This window comes from Ixodes scapularis, unplaced genomic scaffold (genome assembly GCF_016920785.2).
Source record: "Ixodes scapularis isolate PalLabHiFi unplaced genomic scaffold, ASM1692078v2 PGA_scaffold49__6_contigs__length_1374808, whole genome shotgun sequence".
Classification (NCBI taxonomy): Eukaryota; Metazoa; Arthropoda; class Arachnida; order Ixodida; family Ixodidae; genus Ixodes; species Ixodes scapularis.
The window spans coordinates 527,380-547,351 of NW_024609878.1; the positions used below are offsets into that span (position 1 = coordinate 527,380).

General features: G+C 45.2%; 2 protein-coding genes across 2 annotated transcripts in view; both read right to left on the reverse strand.

The window, feature by feature from the left end:
- LOC115319907 (myelin regulatory factor-like protein) overlaps positions 1–19,972 on the reverse strand; it is a 151,200-nt gene that overhangs the window by 20,403 nt on the left and 110,825 nt on the right. Inside the window, exons 6-14 of the mRNA XM_029979936.3 lie at positions 19,044–19,180; positions 18,287–18,331; positions 17,213–17,343; positions 16,224–16,389; positions 14,918–15,113; positions 14,096–14,172; positions 12,566–12,767; positions 11,294–11,374; positions 11,081–11,200 (exon numbers count right to left, since the gene is read on the reverse strand). Of these exons, the coding sequence (XP_029835796.1) occupies positions 11,081–11,200; positions 11,294–11,374; positions 12,566–12,767; positions 14,096–14,172; positions 14,918–15,113; positions 16,224–16,389; positions 17,213–17,343; positions 18,287–18,331; positions 19,044–19,180 (1,155 nt within the window). The remainder of the gene's footprint in view (positions 1–11,080; positions 11,201–11,293; positions 11,375–12,565; positions 12,768–14,095; positions 14,173–14,917; positions 15,114–16,223; positions 16,390–17,212; positions 17,344–18,286; positions 18,332–19,043; positions 19,181–19,972) is intronic.
- On the reverse strand, positions 194–6,110 carry LOC121046098. Its single transcript, XM_040499835.1, has one exon. It carries the CDS (start codon positions 5,840–5,842, stop codon positions 1,523–1,525), a length of 4,320 nt encoding a protein of 1,439 aa, XP_040355769.1. The 5' UTR covers positions 5,843–6,110; the 3' UTR covers positions 194–1,522.

Below are 19,972 nucleotides of genomic sequence, written 5' to 3' on the forward strand. Positions count from 1 at the left end.
AGTGGCTGCACTTGCGTTTCAAGACATGGGCAGTGAGCCGACTCCTCTATAGACCTTACTTATACCAAACTACTGCAGCTCAAGTAGGGTGGTCACTTGGGCCAGTTGGCAACAGTTACACATGATGAAAAACAGCCTCAGATAAACAGGGACGAAGAACGGGTAAAGAACACGACAGGACAACGGCTGATTCACAACTGAAGTTTATTGGAAGAAAAGTGAACCAAAGAAACTTGTTAAACAGATTGCACACAAACAGATTAAAAACACACGCCCACCAGGCGACCAGATGTGCAGATACATCGCCTCAAAACTTCACACTCGTGTTTGAATGCAGATAAAGTACCTCCCTCTCAGATAACGCCATCGATGGCTCACTGACACATTTGTCTGCCATCAAAGATATAATGAACGCTTCAATTATCTCTCGAGTCATTTTTTTCTCGGTGCTGCCCACAACAGTTACGTCATCAAAAGAGGGGAAACAAGAGCAATCTCTGCAATGTAGCGGTAGAAGTCCCCCTACCGTTGCTTTAAGGGATTATGCATGCTCTCTCAGCCTGCCGTTCAAACACCTTCCTGTCTGACCGACATAGGATTGTTACGTTTCTCCGGGAGAATCGACGAATCCGGAGACCGACGTTTATTTGGCAGCGTTTATTGTTCGGCAGCCGGAACCAAAAGAGCACAAAGCTTGCCGGCGATGCCGCTTATATCGGCAGCAAGCACCAGAGGTACGCCCCCCTGACTCAGCAGTTCTGCTGCGGCCGCGACAGCGATAAGCGATAACATCGCATCGTAACAACTCCTCCCCCTTTTAGGGCGAAACCGCATAAAACAATTTTCCCGCCGCTCTCCAGGTTTCAAGCACGTCCTTGGGAATGTTCGACAGACAAACGAACGGCGTAATCCTAGTGCTGCTTGCGCAGAACTTCACAGTCGTTGCTCGAAGAAACCTTCACAGCGTATACAGGTTCAGCTTGCGCTGATCCGAAGGGCGGGAAGTCCTGGAGACGCAGGGCCCAACACCGTCTGCGAAACTGGCCGGAAGCGTCGACGCGCGGCCCAACACCGTCACTGCAGTTTTCAGTGTCCTTGACTGGTCGGAAGCGTCGACTGTGCGGTCCGAGAGGAGCAGGAAGGAGCGGTGATGGCGATCCTTGCGACCATGAGCCAAAGTCGCCAGCGGCCCAGGAGTAGCAGCGGCTGTCACGTGCCGTCGGTGCCAGGACGTCGGGATGACAACAGAGGTCCGTCGTGCTTCTGAGGGGAATGAGAAGGGCCAACAACAACCAAGCACCACAGAAACTGCGGAGGCACCCGAAACGCCCTTTCCACTCACCGAGAGCACGAATTATTCAAAAGAAATAGGTTACAAAATATGCCCCAAACGCAGCCAGAATTTTTTGAAAATATCGTTCCCGATCTTTCGGGAATAGACAGCTAATGAATGAAATTGAATGGAACTATTTACAAATGTGCAGATGAGACAAAAGAAACAGAAAATCGCACTGTGCGCCGGTTAGAGCGCTCGGCTCAGACAATCTGCGTTCGCATGAAGCTTTCCTTTTTTATGTCGAACCAAGAAAGAATATTCCTGGAGGGTCAAGCTCCAGCGTAACAAGCGACCGTTTTTGGGGGACAGCTGCTGAAGCCATGTGAGCGGTCTATGATCTGTAATTAAAATAAACTCCGAACCATAGAGATAGCAGCGAAGCTTTTCTACAGCCCATACGAGACAAGCGCATTCTTTTTCGATAGTACTGTAGGCTTGCTCCCTTGAAGTTAGCTTCCTGCTGGCAAACAAAACGGGGTGCTCTTCCCCTTCATTTTCTTGGCTTAGAACGACGCCAAGTCCTTTTTCGCTGGCGTCGCACTGCAGTAAGAAGGGTCTTGTGTAGTCAGGGCTGACTAACACGGGCTGAGTCGCCAAGGCTAACTTAAGAGCCTCAAACGCATGTATCTTGCGATCGTCCCATTTGATCTTAGTGGGCTCAGTTTCCTTGAGCGCATCCGTCAGGGGACTCGCCTTTTCAGAGAACTGGGGAATGTACTGGTGGTAGTAATTCACCAGTCCGATAAAGGACATCAAATCTTTTTTTGTTTGTGGCAAGGGAAACTCTTTAATGGCCTGAACCTTGAGTTCTTGTGGACGTCTCATTCCTTGACCGACTACGTGTCCGAGATACGATACTTCGCCTCGGCCAAACTTACACTTTTTCGCCTTGACTGTAAGTTGTGTAAGTCCTGCGTCTTGCAGGCGCGAGAACACCTGTTCTAGGTGCTGAACGTGCTCTCTCCACGTGTCCGAAAATATAGCGACGTCGTCTAGGTACGGTAACGCAAAAGACTCGGTTCCGACCAGTACCAGATTCATCAGTCTCGAAAACGCATAGGGTGCGTTTTTCAGTCCAAAGCTCAGGACAAGCGGCTTAAAAACACCAAACGGGGTCATGAAGGCGGCAAGGTTACTGGCGTTCGCGGTAAGTGGCACTTGCCAGTAACCTCTAACGAGGTCGATGGTTGAGATGAACTTGGCTTTGCTTACTTTCTCAAGGCAAGTTTCGATATTAGGGATTGGGCAGACTTTTGTTACCGTTACCGCGTTTAACTTTCGGTAGTCCACACAGGGACGAGGTTCTTTTCCTGGAGTCTCTACCAGAATCATAGGAGACACGAAGTCGCTCTCGCACCGCTCAATCAACCCTAGCTCTAGCATTTGATCTACGGACTCCTTTAATAGCTTTTCTTGGCGGGGGGAAAAGCGATAGGCCTTGCACTGAATATTTGACCGAGTCCTCACTTCGATGTCATGTTCGACTAGACTCGTTCTTCCGGGAATAGTTGAAAACAATTTTTGGTATTTGGCAATTAATGCCGTAAGATCCGAAAACTGGTTTTGGGTGAGCGTCTTATCGACTGCGGCCTCTACGACTTCGGCGATTGTCAGGATCCCGTCGGTTTTTCCCAGCTCAGGAATTCGTGTAGGAACTTCCTCTGGTTGGTTTAGTGCAATGCTGACTACTTGCACCCTTTCCACGTACGGCTTCATAAGGTTGCAATGGTATATGCGGACCTCTTTTCTGCGACCTGGCAGTTTTACCACGTAATTTGTCTCTGATAGCCTCTGCTGGACCGTTGCTGGTCCTTCCCATTGCAATTCCAACTTATGAGCCTTAGAAGACCTCAAAAGTAGGACTTTGTCACCCACCTTAAACGTTCGGAGGCGGCTGTTTTTGTCATAGTAGGTTTTACCTCGCGACTGCGCTTTTCCCAGGTTAGCCTCAACTAGCTCACGCGTTTTGTGGAGACGGTTTAGTAAGGAAAACACATACTCCACCACTGTTGGGTTCTCGGCTTCACCCTCCCAGCCCTCGCGCAGCAACCGCAAAGGTGAACGCAAATTGCGTCCATAGACCAGTTCCGCTGGCGTGAAACCAGTTGACTCGTGAGCAACGGTTCGCAACGCGAAAAGCATAGCGGGCAATGCCAAGTCCCACTCTTTTTTCTGTTCGTGACAAAGGGCCCTGAGAATGCGCTTCATTACCGAGTGCGCTCTCTCTACGCTGTTACTTTGCGGGTGGCTTACAGAACTGTGAACAATCTTAATGCCACACCTCTCGAAAAAGCTGGTTGTTAGAGCACTGGTAAAAACGCTACCCAGATCACATTGAATTTCACTAGGAAACCCGATCCGAGAAAAGACCGAGAGCAAGTTATCTACTACTTCGACCGATGTCTGCTCTTTCATTGGAACGGCTTCTGGGAACTTGCTGGCTGGGCATAATATCGTTAGAAGGTACCTAAAACCCGTCTTAGTTGTAGGTAGGGGTCCTACGACGTCTATCACTAGCCTTTTGAAAGGTTCCGTGATTATGGGCACTAGTGTGAGAGGCGCCTTTCGGCGCTCGTTTGGTCGTCCTGTTCTTTGGCAGGTGTCGCAAGAACGGACGAATTGCTCAGCCTCCTTAAAGCAGCCCGGCCAATAATATTCTGCCAAAAGCCTGCACTTGGTCTTTGTGATTCCTAGGTGTCCCGACCACCCTTCTCCGTGAGCAAGCTCGAGTAATGCAATTCTATACTTGGATGGAACGACAATCTGATCTACCTCGTTCCCCGATTTGTCCTTGAAACTACGGTAAAGAATGCCGTTGCTCATAAAGAAGGAGATGTTCGGCTTGATTTCTTTTCCCACGCTATCACGACACTTTGAAAGACTCGGGTCGGATGACTGTTCGGCGATAAGCGTAAGCTTATCTACACCGGCTAGCGCACGAAAATTGCTGCTCTCCGGCGAAACCAGCGTGGTCATGTCAGCTCCTTCGTTCGGCTCTTCATCGGGCCCGCTGCTGGTTTTACCAGTCGTCGCGCTCGCTTCCGTCTGAAGTGTTTCCGGCACTGCACTAGTTGTCATTGAGCGCGTGACGACTAGAACAGGATTCATGTCAAGCGGTATACCCGACTCGCTCAATTGCCTTGCAGTTCTGTTTGACAGTATGTACGGACAGTTTGGAAGCACTCCGTCAGAAACAGCTGCTTCCGTTTCCACTACTCCGAAAGGTCCGTTTAGTTTTACCTTAGCGACGGGCAGACTAACTGCCCGATTTTCCAAGGCCTGACGGATCCACACACAGTCGCCTGTAAAATGTTCTTGCTCCACTAGCGAAGAGTGTACCAGATCATACGTGGCGCCGGTATCTCGTAAACCTTTGCAGAATTTACCATTTACTTTCATGTCGTACAGATACGGCCTGAGTAAGTCCTCCGCTTCTCCCAGACACAAGTTAACGGGAGCAACTTTAGGGACGCGGCAACCAGAAGCGACATGACCAGGCTGTTTACACCTGTAGCACACTATTGGTTTACGCTCCTCGAACGCCTTCATTTTACGTTTGTTTTCGTCTGAATCAGACACTCCCTTTGTCGGTACTTCACTCTCTTTGCCCTTTTCGGCGCCTTTCTTCACGAACGTGCGAGGTCCGCATCGTTCGTAGAAACGGTTTGAGCTACGGTTTTCTTCAACAACTTTCTTCCCGTGCCTAGAGCAGTACTCATCCGCGTAATCTGCAGCTTTTTGCACCGTTTCTACTTCCGGTCTATCCTGAATCCACTCCTTTAGACCTGTCGGAATACAGGAGAGAAACTGCTCTAGTGCTATCTGCTCCAGCACCTTTTCACGATCCTCGTAAGAGTTGACACCACGGAGCCAACTTTCCAGAAAGCCTTTAAGCTTATAAGCGAACTCCGCGTAACTTTCGTCCGGTCCTTTCCTTGTCTCTCGAAATTTCTGTCGAAAAGCTTCAGGCGACAACCTGAACTTCCTAAGCAGGCATGACTTTACGGACGCGTAGTCATCGGCTGCTGTAGGATCTAGTCGGGCCAAAACGTCGGCCACCTCCGCTGGCAGTAAACTCAAGAGCCTTTGAGGCCAGCTCGACTCTACAAGACCCATCTTAACGCAAACCCGTTCGAAATTTACTAAATAGAGACCCATGTCTCCGCCGACGCGAAAAGGTTGCAAAAGGGCTCGCATGTCAAACTTTTTCGAGCTGTTATCCACCACAATGGCCTCACCAGCGTCAAAGTTACGTTGAAGCATTTCTAGCTCAAGTTTTTCTCGAGCAACGCGAAGCCCTTCTTGAGCCGCGTGAAGTTCCGCTTCCCTTTGTCTCTTCTGCACCTCGCTCCAACACTCGGAAATTTCGTCGGCGCCCGCGCCACAATCTTCAATGGCCTTGATAATCTCGGGCTTTCTCATGGCCTTGACCACTTTAACACCCAGCTCTTCCGCTAAGAGCATTAAATCGGGCTTCACAATCGCCGCGAGATTTATCGGATCCATGTTCAGAAATTTCCAAAAAAGTTTGGCTACTTTTGCCCAGCGCCCGTATCAACCGTTTGGCGACACCACAGAACTAACTGCCTTAAACACTTAAGCTGCTCGGTGAACGGAAAGGAAGCCTCAGGCACTCACCGACAGCACCCATGGAACCCGGCGTCGTCGATCCATCCCACCGCTGCCACCAGCTGTTACGTTTCTCCGGGAGAATCGACGAATCCGGAGACCGACGTTTATTTGGCAGCGTTTATTGTTCGGCAGCCGGAACCAAAAGAGCACAAAGCTTGCCGGCGATGCCGCTTATATCGGCAGCAAGCACCAGAGGTACGCCCCCCTGACTCAGCAGTTCTGCTGCGGCCGCGACAGCGATAAGCGATAACATCGCATCGTAACAGGATCTTCCACAAGATAGGGGTATTCGGTAGACGACACCCATTGTACATGTCACAAACGGTGTTTTGTGCTTCTTGTGCACTTAGCTTGTGGACGTTTTTTCGCGCCTGCACTAACCCTTGCGCATACCTGACCCATTTTTTGTGGCGCTGAAAACACAACAGGTATCCCGTACCGTCGTCCACAAAAGGCGATGAAGGTAGGGAACTACCACCCTACGACCTCTCTCTACGGCTGTCTTTTTCTTCTCTATGCCTTTTGCTTGTTTCAGCAGTGAGCGCGCAACCTCAGCCAAAAGGCTCACCGGAAACCCCGACATCTTGAGTCAATTCACTTTCACTTGCCCCGTGAAACTGTCTCCCATCGAGTGCACACATGACTTCCTGAGGGCCGACCCCAGGCATAAAACGGCTATACCCATTTTCGAATGGGCAGACCTGTAGTCAAGCATTGCCTTTCTAGACCGCGGGCGGAAAGACCAGCAAATATTTTTCTTTGAAGGACAGCGAGAGATCAAGAAACTGGATGAACCCTTCGTTGGGTTCCTCAAACGTAATTTAAGTCCCCCCCCCGCCCCAATTTTCGAAAACCGCCATAACAGCTCATTATGCTGTTATAACTGCAGCTCATTTATGTCAGTCACAATTGGAACAAACTTCCACTATGTATAACAATCTTTTACTTCTACAACAAACTTCTGCTATAACAAACTGTTTTCCAAGTTCTGGAGTGTGTTATAAGCAGGTTTGAAAGCACCTATATGTTGTGATACACATTTCGTATCATTTACTGCACTGTCTAAACTATACCTAATGATTATTAGAGGGCCCATGAAAAGAAAATGCATCTGCCGGATACTATATATTTTTTTTCATATTTATTAAACCACAAAGACGTTGATTTCGAAGTATTACGGCTAAATATTGCGTCTGCATTTTATAAACCGTCTTTAAAAATTGTGTTTTTGGGACTTTCCGAAATGACCATGTGACACCCCCTGGCAGCATGAGCAACAAAACGTCATGATAGCTATGTAGAAAGGTTGAACAGACATTCAATTTTATTTAGTCTTTAAGTAATAAATTGGGAGTGATGAAAACATTGAGTTGTTTACTGGCATTCTTGCATTAATCGTACGCCACTACATCACGTGATCGCAGTACAGTTTCGGTTTCAAACACATCTGGGTCTTCTGTCATTTGGTAACCATTGTAACTATGCTGCTCATCCCGCTGCGGCTCGCATTCGTTGTAAAATGCGGTTGTGGAACCCGACTGTGGATTCCAGTACCGCATTTTCTGGACTATAGTCTGCAGATTATACGTTTAAAAGTTGAAAGTTTATCCAATGTGGACTATCTACAGGTGTGGACTATACAAAGATTTGGTTTTAATGCAAAAGCATTAACTGTCCCATGGAGTGAGCCAACGTCACCAGCTTTGAAGCCGTGCCTAACGGCACCTTAAATCCTTCCTCCAAGTGAAGCCAGCTCCCAGCTATGAAATCATGCAAAAAGCCTAGCCAAACGGCACCAAGTTTCCCCGATCCCAAAGGAGCAAAGTAAAGCTGATGGATTTCGGCTTCAATCCATTGGCTGGTGCACGTCGACGAGGCTCCCATTGGCCGCTGCACGTCAGTTTTAACGACCGCCACCCCACGGCGCTGCGTGTCCGGCAAGGAGAGGGCGCGCTCTGCTTTCAACGCAAAATACGCTGCAGATGGAATAAGGGAGCAGAAGAATGACGTGCATGCTTTCGTATTCACAACTTATAAGAAGTGATAAAGTGTACCTTGAGCCTTTTTTTTTCTAGTTTGGTCACTGGGACAAGATGTGAAGGAATTTATGAATAACGGTGTATATTAATGTTGATATATGTGTGATACAAGCCTCTTTGTGAGGCAATACAGCAGGCATTTGTCAGGGTGTGCTGCGTATCATAATTTTTACGTTTTGACTAGTCACTAAGTGGGGACTATACACGGCATGCGGACTATACACTGGGTACAGACTATAGTCCGGAAAATATGGTATGGTAAAACACAAAGTTGAGCGATGAAAAATTACAACGTTAAGAGGAGACACTGCCCAGAAAAAAAAATTTCTGCAAAAAAAGTTGATTTTGAAGAATGACATATTTACATCCACCAACATCTAGAGAGTATTCCTAAAAAGTTTAATTAATTTTCACTGCGTAGTTAATTTTTTATAAATTATTTTCTGTCCACCAAAGCTAAAGAAAAGGTAGGGTTTGGAGCACTTTGAACGCATTTTTCTCCATTCCACTTTTTGGTAAAAATTCCATTTTAGTCAATCTATCGTTTGATAATGGCAAAACAGGGAAGGCTCATTCTTCCCTTTTCCTGACTGAAATTCAATAAGGAATGCGGCTATGGAACGTTTTTGCCGCTTAACGAATGTCTTTTATAAAAAATGTTGACATTTTGTTGAAGACACAGAAGACCAAAAAGTTGACCAATTTTGCAGAAGAGAAAATTTATAGAAATAAATTACTTCTTAGAAAAAACGTTTCATAGCCGCACCCTCTAGGCATTCTGCTACATATCTAGTGAATAAAAATCTTGAATATTGTGGTAGTTTTCTAACGATAGATTAACTAAACAATGTAGGCGTGTTGCTGATGGAAGCTACTCTAATTTCCTTCTCATTTAACCGAGAGACCTGAAATTTTGTTATACACCCTCTAGCATGACCACCAGCCTACCCTGTAGATTTCATTAATTTTAAGACAAGGGTTCAAAAGTTGACCCCCCTAGGCGGTGTGTCCCCTTAAGAGTATTCAAACCCTGAATTTTGCAAAATCTATAGGAAGGAGGGACGCGCGTGAGTGACCTCTTGGCCATCGGCACATGCGTTTCCGGACTGTTTATTTTGCGGGTTAGCCGTAAGACGCAGTGTTTTGGTGTTTCCCCACGACCAGGGATTCATTTGTGAGTTATTCATCAATTTTCCTTTACCACTACCTTCCTCAGTAATAACTTGACATGGCGATCCTCAAGTATGCAAAGGTGATTCGTTTCACTTATATTTCCAGCCTTGTTGTCCTTCTTCTGCGAGTAGATCAGCACTTTCCTGGTCGAAGCAAGAACATGTTCACGGCTTGTCACTTGACAATCATACCAGGACTCGGCTTGAACGATCCAAGGTGCAGATAATTCCCTCACAAACTCTCCTCTGTAGTATGACATACAGTAGCACAAACAATGTATGGTGTCACTGTGTCAGCGTGCGGCTGAAAACAAAAAAGCCGACCGTGGTGTAATACTAGGCAACACTAAAGATGTCAATGAGATCGGCAATCTTACAATTATCTGTGTATAATATCAAACGTCGGATGTCATCCATTCACTTCCGTGCGTAATGCCATTATGGCGCTGCTGTTGGAGCGATATTTGATGCCTGGCTTCGCCCATAGAGTCGCCACATCGCCATGTTGCGCAGACAACAAAAATTCTCCATTGGTTGCCTATCATGACATATTTATAGAACTGAGAGGGAAGCTCCCCAGGAAACCGAAATTACCTTTTTTGCACAAGCAAAAGAATGAATGTGGGTTATGTAATAAAGGACGCGGATTCCAAACAGATATATAGCTCAGAATTTCGGAAAAAACGTTTCTCAACCCCTTTAAGCTTACAGCACATCCAATGGTTATATTACATTACAAGATCAGAAGCATGTGCATTTAGCTTTAATTGCATTGCCTGAATTAAGTAATCAAGTGCTGTGTAGCAAGAAAAGGCAATTTTCCTTCAAAATGGTAAAGGGTTTAAAGGATTGATCCAACAATTTTAACTTCGAAAGAATTTGCAGTTTTATATTTTTAAATTTTTTATCTTACCAAAATGAATGAAGAAACCACCTCATTCTTTTGAAACATCGTGATTCCTTTTCTTAATAGCGAAGGAAAGAATGGAAAAAGTTTGCGATTTGCAGCCACGAAATGGCGGCCATAGGAACTAAGGCATCACGCAGAATAGGTATAATGTAATAAGTTGGCAAGATGTGCTGTTCTGTGCTCAATGTAATGCTATATTTGGTAAATATTGTCCTTCCAACATGACTAATGTGTCAAAAACTTCATATCATTGAAAAAGTTGTACAGTGACGTCTAATTAATACGGACACCTCCATTCCCCCCAAATATCGTCCATAATGGTTTGTCCTTGAAGATTGTGTCCACATAGCGAGGTATCCATATTGGCAGAGTCCATATTACCGAGACTATACTATAGCCCGAGGTGAAAAAAACTATTCCTCCCTTGAGCCTCCTCTGCTGTGCTACTACGTCAGTCAAACTTCTTTGCGGAAAGGCAAACTCTTTGCTCTCTCGCCCCCTCTCTTTCTTTGTCCCCCTCCCCACATTGCTCAAAATAACCTTGAAGGTCGCCATGTGAATCACAAGCATAGCCTGCATGAGCTGGAGGCTCTGAAAGAGAACCCAACCGGATCCTTGCTATCCTTATTGCGCATCACTGCGCACGTGACTCGGAAGAAGATGTAAGAGTTGAGAGTGGTTTAAAAATTCACAAACCGTCAATTCGGTTTTTTTTTTTTTTTTTTATACTAGCGCGTGTAGGCAAACTTTGTTTTCAGTTCTTTAATCCAGATGTGACAGGGAACAATTACCACAATTAATTGACCGATGTCCAAACATTGTTGCATAACCTCCGTGAGCTTTTAAAGACTGAAAATGTCACTGGCATTCCTTTTGATCATGTATCGAGCATAAGAAGAAACCGATAAAAGGGCTATCACGGGAGTTTGCATTTCCATCAGTCTTTTTGCTTTCAGGTACTAGCCAGCTTAGAGCAGCACTTTCATCTCACCTCAACGACGTCTGATTTGGCCCTTTGGTCAGATGGCTGCACAATGTGGCCAGTCAGCTTGACATTTCCATGAACAACCAGTGGCTCATCAGGCTTATCCGTGTTGATACCGACACGACCCTGTGAAAAATAGCCAATCGGTTGTTTGATGGATTAGGTAACAATGCCCTAATTAGCATAGTAAAAAGAAATAGCAAACAAATAGCTACATACCGCATGAAACACCGAGTCTTGAGTCTGTCCTTTTTGCCATGACAGCTCCATATCATTCTCAAACTGACCAGGATTTGAAGCCTGCAATTCATTAAAAAATAAAAAAAAATAAACAACATGATTGAGCAACCCTGAGATTTTTATCAAGTTACATGGTCAACCTGAAACAGTGATGCATGAGGATATTTACCTATCTATGTCATTATAGGCACCGTTATGAGTCCTTGGCATACGAGACAATGCCAGCTTACCATGAACTGGTGTAATAAAAGAATCGGGGGTGATGCAGTTGAATGTGTGCAGCATGCTTAGTTTCTAGGGCACTGGTTTGCTGGAGATTTAGTGATGGGTCTTTGTAGACAGTGTGAGTAAAGTTCAAAATGGGCCTGGGTTGACTCTGGCAAAAAGTTTATTTAGAGACCAGGTCTTCATGGTGTTTAGGCACCAAATGTATGCCGTTGACCGCCAAGTGAAAGGTTAGCTGGAATTTCGAATCTTGAAATAAACAACTTCAATACACAGTGGATTTAAGCGTGAGGAAAAGTTACATAAACAAATGCATATACAAGACATGCGGTCCTACAGTACATTCAAGATGAAAAAGAACCTGAGCAGATGGTTACGGTACGTCAGGATAGATAACTTCATTAAAATTTCTTACATGGCACAGAGATATGTATATACATGAGCTGCCGCCACCAATTATGAGCTCCTTTAATTGGCTGCCGCCACTTAAGGCACCACCAATGGTGAACCCCCTTAATTGGCTGCTGCCAATTAAGGGAGCTCACAAAAAAAAAATCTTTACCATACCTAAAGAAAGAAAATGTTTACTTTGACATTATTTTCAGACTTGGTATTTTGGCACAGTATAGTCTATATGGCTAGTCTGCTCTGTGCGTGGCATATCTTGATTAGATGACATGCCATACAACAAAGTCAGTACTGACTTGTTGTAGGTACAGTGAGGTGTAACCAAGAGATACATAGATCCAGATAGGTATAAATATGAATCTATGAATCTGAAATTTTATAAATTGAGTGTTCTTTGTCAAGTTTTGACAAAAATGAAAGTTACTATTACGTGCAGTTGAATATATTGTACAAAAGAAGGATGCATTCTCAAAATTCGTTGTATTGTTTGAGTAAAAAGTGTACACTTCAATCGTTCAACCCTCCTTTTGCTCAACAGACTTGCAGTATTGATAAATAAATAAATAAACAAATAAATAACTAAGGACACTTGTAGCGGGGGTAAACGTTCCGACTCACCCGCACAATGATGCGCTCCGAGGCCTGCGAGGCAATGGGGTACGTGGTCTCTGCGCAGTGTGCACAGAGGCTGACCACCAGGTAGAAGTAGCGCTGGTCCGGGTTGGGCTTGCCCTTTTTTCGCATGTTGTTTGATGTGGTCTCGCTGAAGTGCAGCCGCCCGATCGTCCGCTTCACCACCTGGCCGTTGCTGAGGTCCACCCTGCACACGTCACTCGAAACTTTTAATAGCGTGCTCCGTGGCCGTTGCAGAACGTTGAGGTGGCAGCAGATGTGCGGACATGTTTATGTCTATGACTTAGTATGTTTGTTTGCTGATGATGCCCACCAACAGCAGCATGCCTTCCTGGTGGTACATCACAATGCATAAAGTGGGGATTTTAATATGTGACAACAAACATCTAACAAATAGACTCCTTGTTATAATTGTTGTATCTACTGTGCCATTTAACATAATAGAATGTTACCAGCATAACTGATCAGAGTGTTAAGTACCTAACACACTGATCAGTTATGCACCATTAGAGGTTACATAACCTCAAATGGTATTCAAGGAACACTTCCAGTGTCCTGAATGTTTATTATTATTATTATTTTTTTGCTGCTCACTTCTATTGTAGTCCCCATTGTAGGGACTAACAGTATTGTGAACTTAATAAATAAATGAATAAATAAACTAAATTATACTGTTTTTTTGCCTGCTAAGATAAAAAGGTAACAGGGTCATAACACTGTGATGCTAAAAGATTTATTAACTACAATCAGTCTAATCTTAATGACAGTGCACTATAAAAATTCAATTGGAACTATCTTCCAATGCTGCTTTTATACAAAATAAAGTCTTCACCCAGAATTTGTAGCCTTCCCCATGTCATGGCCATTAAATGTACCACTTTACAATTGTGTGTGCAGTGGCAGTGGCATCAGCAGTGTTTGGGAGGTGGGGGAGGGGGAATTTTTCTCCTTTTCCCCTGCATTTTCTATTACAGGGGTTCTCAAACTGGGTTCCGGGGAACACAGGGGTTCCACAAGCTGGTCTCATGGGTTCCGCGAACACCAAAATTGCAACCCCCTCTCCCCTACCCCCCCCCCTCCCTTGTGCCGCAGGCTGCGTGGCAATATCATGCAAAGCACCTTCATCTCACTTTGTACTGACATTGCGATTGATATGGTGGGGATATATGGGAAGCAACACAAGCAAAATTGCCTACAATTGTGCATCTGTTGCTTCTCGGTCGGCAAATATGGGGGGGGGGGGGGGGGTTCCGTGGCAGTTTTTGAAGCTTCCTGGGGTTCCGTGAGGCCAAAAAGTTTGAGAACCCCTGTTCTATTAGAAACACCTAAAATGTTTGGGGGAAGTCCCCCCCCCCTTTCTGTTTCAATGCACTGTACAGTGGTCAACTAGCCACAGCAGTCTACCAATATTATTAAAACAAACAGAACAGTTCATCTCCTTCAAATATATAGTCAAACACAGACTGAATGATATGTGATGCAAGGCGTGTTCATTCATTCATTCTACCAACTCACGGCAGGGGAAAAAAAGGCTTTTTGCTTCGGTCGGACTGAGATTGCTCCACCTTGATGGTCTGTGCTGGTGACTCTACCTGCAAGGCAAAATGTTCCAGTATCATCTCTCAGCTGTTGAACAAACACAGCACTTGGCCGTGTGGGATGTTTGTACGGGCTGTCTACCCAGAGCATGGCTCCCTTAGACTTTTAGCCATTGATTGTCTGTCATTAGCAGACAATCTTTTCGACTCAAAAGCGGCACGAGCTTTTTTGATATCAGTTGCTAATGCATTATTCTATCATCCTTAATTACTAATAAAACACATTAAATGGATACATAATCAATTTTTTTTTTTTCGGGGTACTTAAGTCGTCTGCTTTGCAGTTCCTTGTTGTTACCACGCCTGTTTTTGGTTCTGCGACCGTCGCCCTTGTGGGTTGCGCGCCGCTTTTGAGTCTAAAAGATTGTCTGCTTGATGTCGGCTCTCGGTGCCTTATGCTCGTTCGTTGGCGGCAGTTGGCGTCGCGATCGCTTGCGCCATCTCTTGTCTCCCATGCGAAACGGCGCCATATTGTTTGAAGACCGGTGGCTTCGCTGTGTTTCCATAGGAGTTAAACCTTTTACTTTCTTTACTTTTTCCTCAGGTAAGTTCGCTCTTTGCAAATTTTACAAAAAAAAATTCACCATTTGTGGGCAACGCTGCACAAAATCGTAGCGTGATAGGTTAAGAAACCGAATCTTGCGGTCGATTTAAAGAGCTTGGCCACTACTTGGGATACCTGGTAGGCCTCGTGCACATGATTAAATACTTGAGAAGATGCGAATATTGGTGGACGCACCTTGACACCATAGAAGTGTAGGTAGAAGGCATCCACCTTACGCAGCCCTTCGGGAGCTTTCACGTAAGCCGGCTCGCCAACGGCCTGCGCATGCACTGTAACTTGAAAGTGGTTCTTCTTCTGACAAACAAATGCCTCGTCGGCATTGCTGAAGTTGAAGCCCTTGTCTGCATCTGCTCGGAACACCACGGGCGGCCTGGAATATTTAAATGCATGGAGTTCAGGCTTTCTTCTACTTTTGCTTTGACCAGAATTTATTTAATTGTATAGTTGCATAAGTTCACAAGCATAATACTGCTGGAAGATAGCTTGTTTGTCTGGACGTGAAATACAAACAAAGCGCAAATCGATACAGAAAAAGAAAGGAAAAGTGAAAGCTGTTTACAACTCCCTGTAACGCCGAATTGGAGCGCAGCTCTTGAGGAGGAGGAGGGAAGGGTACTCAGGGGAGGGTAGACCCCCCCTCCTCCTCCTCCTTCTCCTCCTCCTCCCCTCATTCTTTAATATGCTCCGGGAGGGTCACCTGACCTCGGGGGGAGGGGGTCACGTGACCTCGGGGAGGGGGGCCACGTGACCTGGGGGGCCACGTGATCTCGGGGGGTCACGAGACCTTGGGGGTCACGTGACCTTGGGAGGGATCACGTGACCTGGGGGTCACGTGACCTCGGGGTGACCTTGGGAGGGGTCATGTGACCTTGTGGTGACCTTGGGGGGTCGCGTGTCCTGGAGGTCACGTGACCTTGGGGTGACCTTGGTTACGCCGACGGCGATGGCGACGCCGCTTAAGCCGGAAACGGGCGCCTAAGAGCTGCGCTCTAAAAGCAGGTTAAATGACAGTTTTTGAAACCTGAATGAAGTTGACCTTTGCTAAACATTTGCATACTCATACTATTTGCAATGAGCGAGTTTCGTTGCATGTGTCCTTTGGATGCATTCAGAAGGATGTATGGCGGCAAAAGACGTAACTGATTAAGCGTAACAGAATCACGGTGTCTTATGACGGGGGGTCACGTGACATAGTGACGTCATGATATCACGTGACTTGACAACATGGTACCACACGACTTGACATTAAAGCCCAACCAATCATATGATCATGTCGTGTCACATGTGAAGTCATAGTGTTATATATTGTCTCTGCGTCACTTTATGGCCGCCAAATCTAGCGGGACACCATCAGCTAAACTTGGCAGGCGTGCGACAAAATTTTGTGGTGCCGTGTAACATTTTCCTTGGGGGATCTCCCGCCTTAGAACACATTCCATGCTAAAACTGGTGTGGCTAATGATCAGGACGAACAACTCACAGGGGCTGTAACGTCCGGTCGTGCAACGTATGCCAGGACATTGACTGGAAAGGCTGGAACCGAATGCACTGTAGGCTCGAGTCAAGAAAGTCTGTGGAGCTTCCTCCGGCGTCGTAGCTGCAATCATCGTCCACCAGGGATAGGGATGACCCGTCTCCCAATCCGCCTGTACACGAAGCACACACAGATCATTGATCAGCGATTGGCTTGGCTGTCCGCTTTTTTTATCACATTCTCCTCGGGCTTCGACAGGTTCATATTCCTTGGGCTGCTGTTGGTTGCAGCATATTCGTAGGGGTTCAAATAGTCTCAAGGGCCATACTGCATGTAAGCTATAGTTGCTGTCTCACACTTGCCCATCAGAACACGTACAGTTGCGTGGCATATCGTGATGTCAGCCTCAAGATATGCATTAAAGCATGAATTGTTTTTGGTCTCTTATTTGTTTGTATCTGTATATTTATTGATGTGAATTAAAGAAAACAAAAGAATGCATTGATATATTATAAAATTAGAAACCACAATTTGAAGAATATTTTGGTTTAATTAATTTTACCCAAGAGAAAATATTGAGGGCAAGTTTAATTCTTTTAGATCATGCCATATTAGGTAGGCTTTTTTCTTCAGTTGAGGCAAATCAAGAAAGTTTAAAGGCAATTTTTATTACAATTCATTGTTGAGAGGTTAATTAAAAGAGTAAAGACGTTACATTAATATAAAAACGGCCAGAAATAATTAAAAAAAAATAACTTCATGCAATTGCTCTTCTAACACCCATTCCCAAATAGTGCAGAACCTGTTTTGCTGAAACTAAGAAACCGTAGCTGTTATCATCATACTTCGTATAACAAACAAAATCAATGAGTGAAAATCAGCAGCTACAATTGAATAGATCTGTTTAAAACCATCAATGTAACAAGAACCTCGATGCAGTGGCACTCCTGCTCTGCTGCGGTCAAAAAGAATGTAAGGGCATTGCCACGACATACTAGGCTCCTGCTTGACTTGGAGGAGGCCATTGGACTGCATCTGTCCCTGGCCAGAATCGGACAGTCTCCGTCGCTTGTGAGCCGAGCTACCGCCACACTCGCTGACGTCGTCGCAGATGAAGTCGTCTTGACTGCAAGTTTAGGTGAAAATTGAACAGCTAAAAAGATACTGTCTGACAAAATGCTAACACTGACCATATTCTCTGTCCTTAAAGGGACACTGAACTCCCAAGAAACTTTTTAGAAAGTGCATGAACAGAACATATATGCCACAAAATAAAATCCCCTCCCCCCACACACACACACACACATATATCTTGGGTGCAATATTTACGACGTGTTGTGAAACTTACGCCTCGAGATGTAAATATCACACTATAAACTTATTTTTCTTCTTGGGGGAATGTTTATTTTGTGAAATAAGTGTCCCGCCCAAGCACTTCCATATATATGATATATGCAATTTTTTTTTGCCTTTTTTTTATACAGGTGGATATTGGTGATGACTCTTCTCTTCATGATGAACAGTCATTGTGATGTTGCCTTGACACATCCACGAGTGTCAGTGCCTATGCCGAGTGCAAGTTCGTCTGGTTCTTGTGCAGGGGTTGTGGTGACGTCGGAACGTCAAGGCTTTGACTGGCTTCGATTGAAGGATAGTGGGTAGACCTCAAGGCAGCTAGCCATTGAGGTCTACCCACTACCCTTCAATCAGAGCCAATCAGAAGTCAGCGTTCTGGTGTCGCCACAAGCCCTGCAAAAGAAGCAGACTTTGCATTGACTGCACAAAGTTGTGTTTTTTCTCTTTTGCTACTTCATAAATTTGGTCTCAATTGTATTAATTCCAAAATTGCATACACCTGATTGTTTATTTTAAAGAATAAATAAAATGGATTGCAAAGGAAAGCAATTAAAGAATAATATAAATTTTGTTAAATACTCCAGTTTTTTGGGTTTTTTTTTTACTATGAAGGGTTTACTGTGATACTAATCCAGCCAAAGTTGTCCAACAATTTGAGCTCATCACTGCAAGTAAGTAATTTACAGTGCATGCCCCCAGAAAGCTCCACCCACCTGAGTTCGTCCAATTCCTGAAGATGAGTTGATGGCAGGAACAACCTGGGCAAACAATAAGATTCCCCCTTAATATATTTTCTACGAAGACAGTCTCTTATCACAGAATACGTTGACGAGTAAGCTGGTAAAATGCCAGTATAACAATGACTAGGATTTACCAGTGAGCTCATAAAATGCTAGTAAATATTTTACTATAGCTTGCTCGTAGCATTACCATTCTCGTTTTTGCTACGTTTTTGCCACCTAGCGCGGCGACTGCACCAAGCTGCATATCGGAACAGATCTTATTGTCCATGAACAAGCTAAGAGTTTTTCTGCAAAAACATTGTTTTATAAATTAAGATTTATTTATTTTGGTGTTCCAGGGCTGTCCGATAGATAACACCATCATGTTTTCTCGTCCCAACCAGTTACAAGCGATTGCAACGTCCTGGGCAACTCGGGAATTCCAAAGAGTACCCTCAGCAATTCCTCGGGCTCCCGAAATTTCTCTAGCCATCCCTGTCCCTAAGTGTTCTTCCAGTTTAGGCACTATTTCAGTAGTCCTAAGCCATTCATGGATGCATAACTATCTGGCAGATAGTCCCCAGTACGTGAATTGCTGTTTACAAGGTCTGTAGACTTCTGTACTGCCTTAATGCATAAATGCCGAGACCGGTAGGGGTCCCTCGGCTCTCGATTGGGAAAAATGTGCGTTCCTCGAGCTGGAAAGGTTTTGGGAATGCAATAAACGGTGTATAGTCTGTTGGCACACCTGTTGTAGAGAGGAGCCATGGGTGATGTCTGGGGTGGCAAGCTTCCCAGCATGCTCGGCAGGGCATTGAGCAGCTGCTCGTTTTCCGTGGGGTTGCCAGGCAGCAGTTGGACTGCTGGTGAAACCACGGGATCCCTCTGCGTGTGGACGACCATCGCCACATCATTCTTTCCGCCGTCCAAGTAGGAGCAAACGGATAGCGCTGAATCGAACATGATTATAAACATTCATCTTGAAATGCAGGAGGGCAGGTAGATCCTCGTGCAGAAATATTTTCGTAGGGATTGCACAGTGTATAACAGAAATCAGCAAATTCTGTTTAATGCTAAACTAAAAAGACACAAAAGTAAAAGAAGAAAAATATTTTAAAGTGTTCTGATTGATTACTACACGAAAAGCTTTCCCCCCAAAAAATAAAATAAATAAATATGAGCGATATCTAGGTTTCAAGACTCATTTTGAGTCTTGCGCAATATTTTGTCACATTGACCCAAAATAGTTCCATGTTTTCGAATCGCTCCTATACTCCGTGTTACCAGTTGTGTGCAGTGCAGGCGAAGGCAACGCCAGGTGAAGAGAGAAAGGGTGAGGACTAGGAAGGCAGGACGGAAGGGGAGGGAAATGAAGGGTGAGGGGGGAAAGGAAGAGCACTAGGAACATTAGAGAGGAGAGGAGATTTCTCTTCTCCTTCCCAGCCTTCGTAATGCTTGCCCTTTCTCCCCTCGCCTCGCGTTGCCTTCACCTGTACTGCACGTAACTCGTGACACGCAGTACAGAGACCACCGAGCACGCAAAAATACCTGGATTGCAGCACTATGTCATAAAATTAACCCTCCCCCCCCTCAAAAAAAAAAAAAATTTAATAATTACATTGTGAGAGTCATTTTAAGTGAGGAGGAATTCCGAAATTTCGCCATGTCGTCCCAAAC

Bases quoted from the DNA above. Each gene is read 5' to 3' on its own strand.
- LOC121046098 (XM_040499835.1), bottom strand. From the start codon at position 5,842: ATGGATCCGATAAATCTCGCGGCGATTGTGAAGCCCGATTTAATGCTC.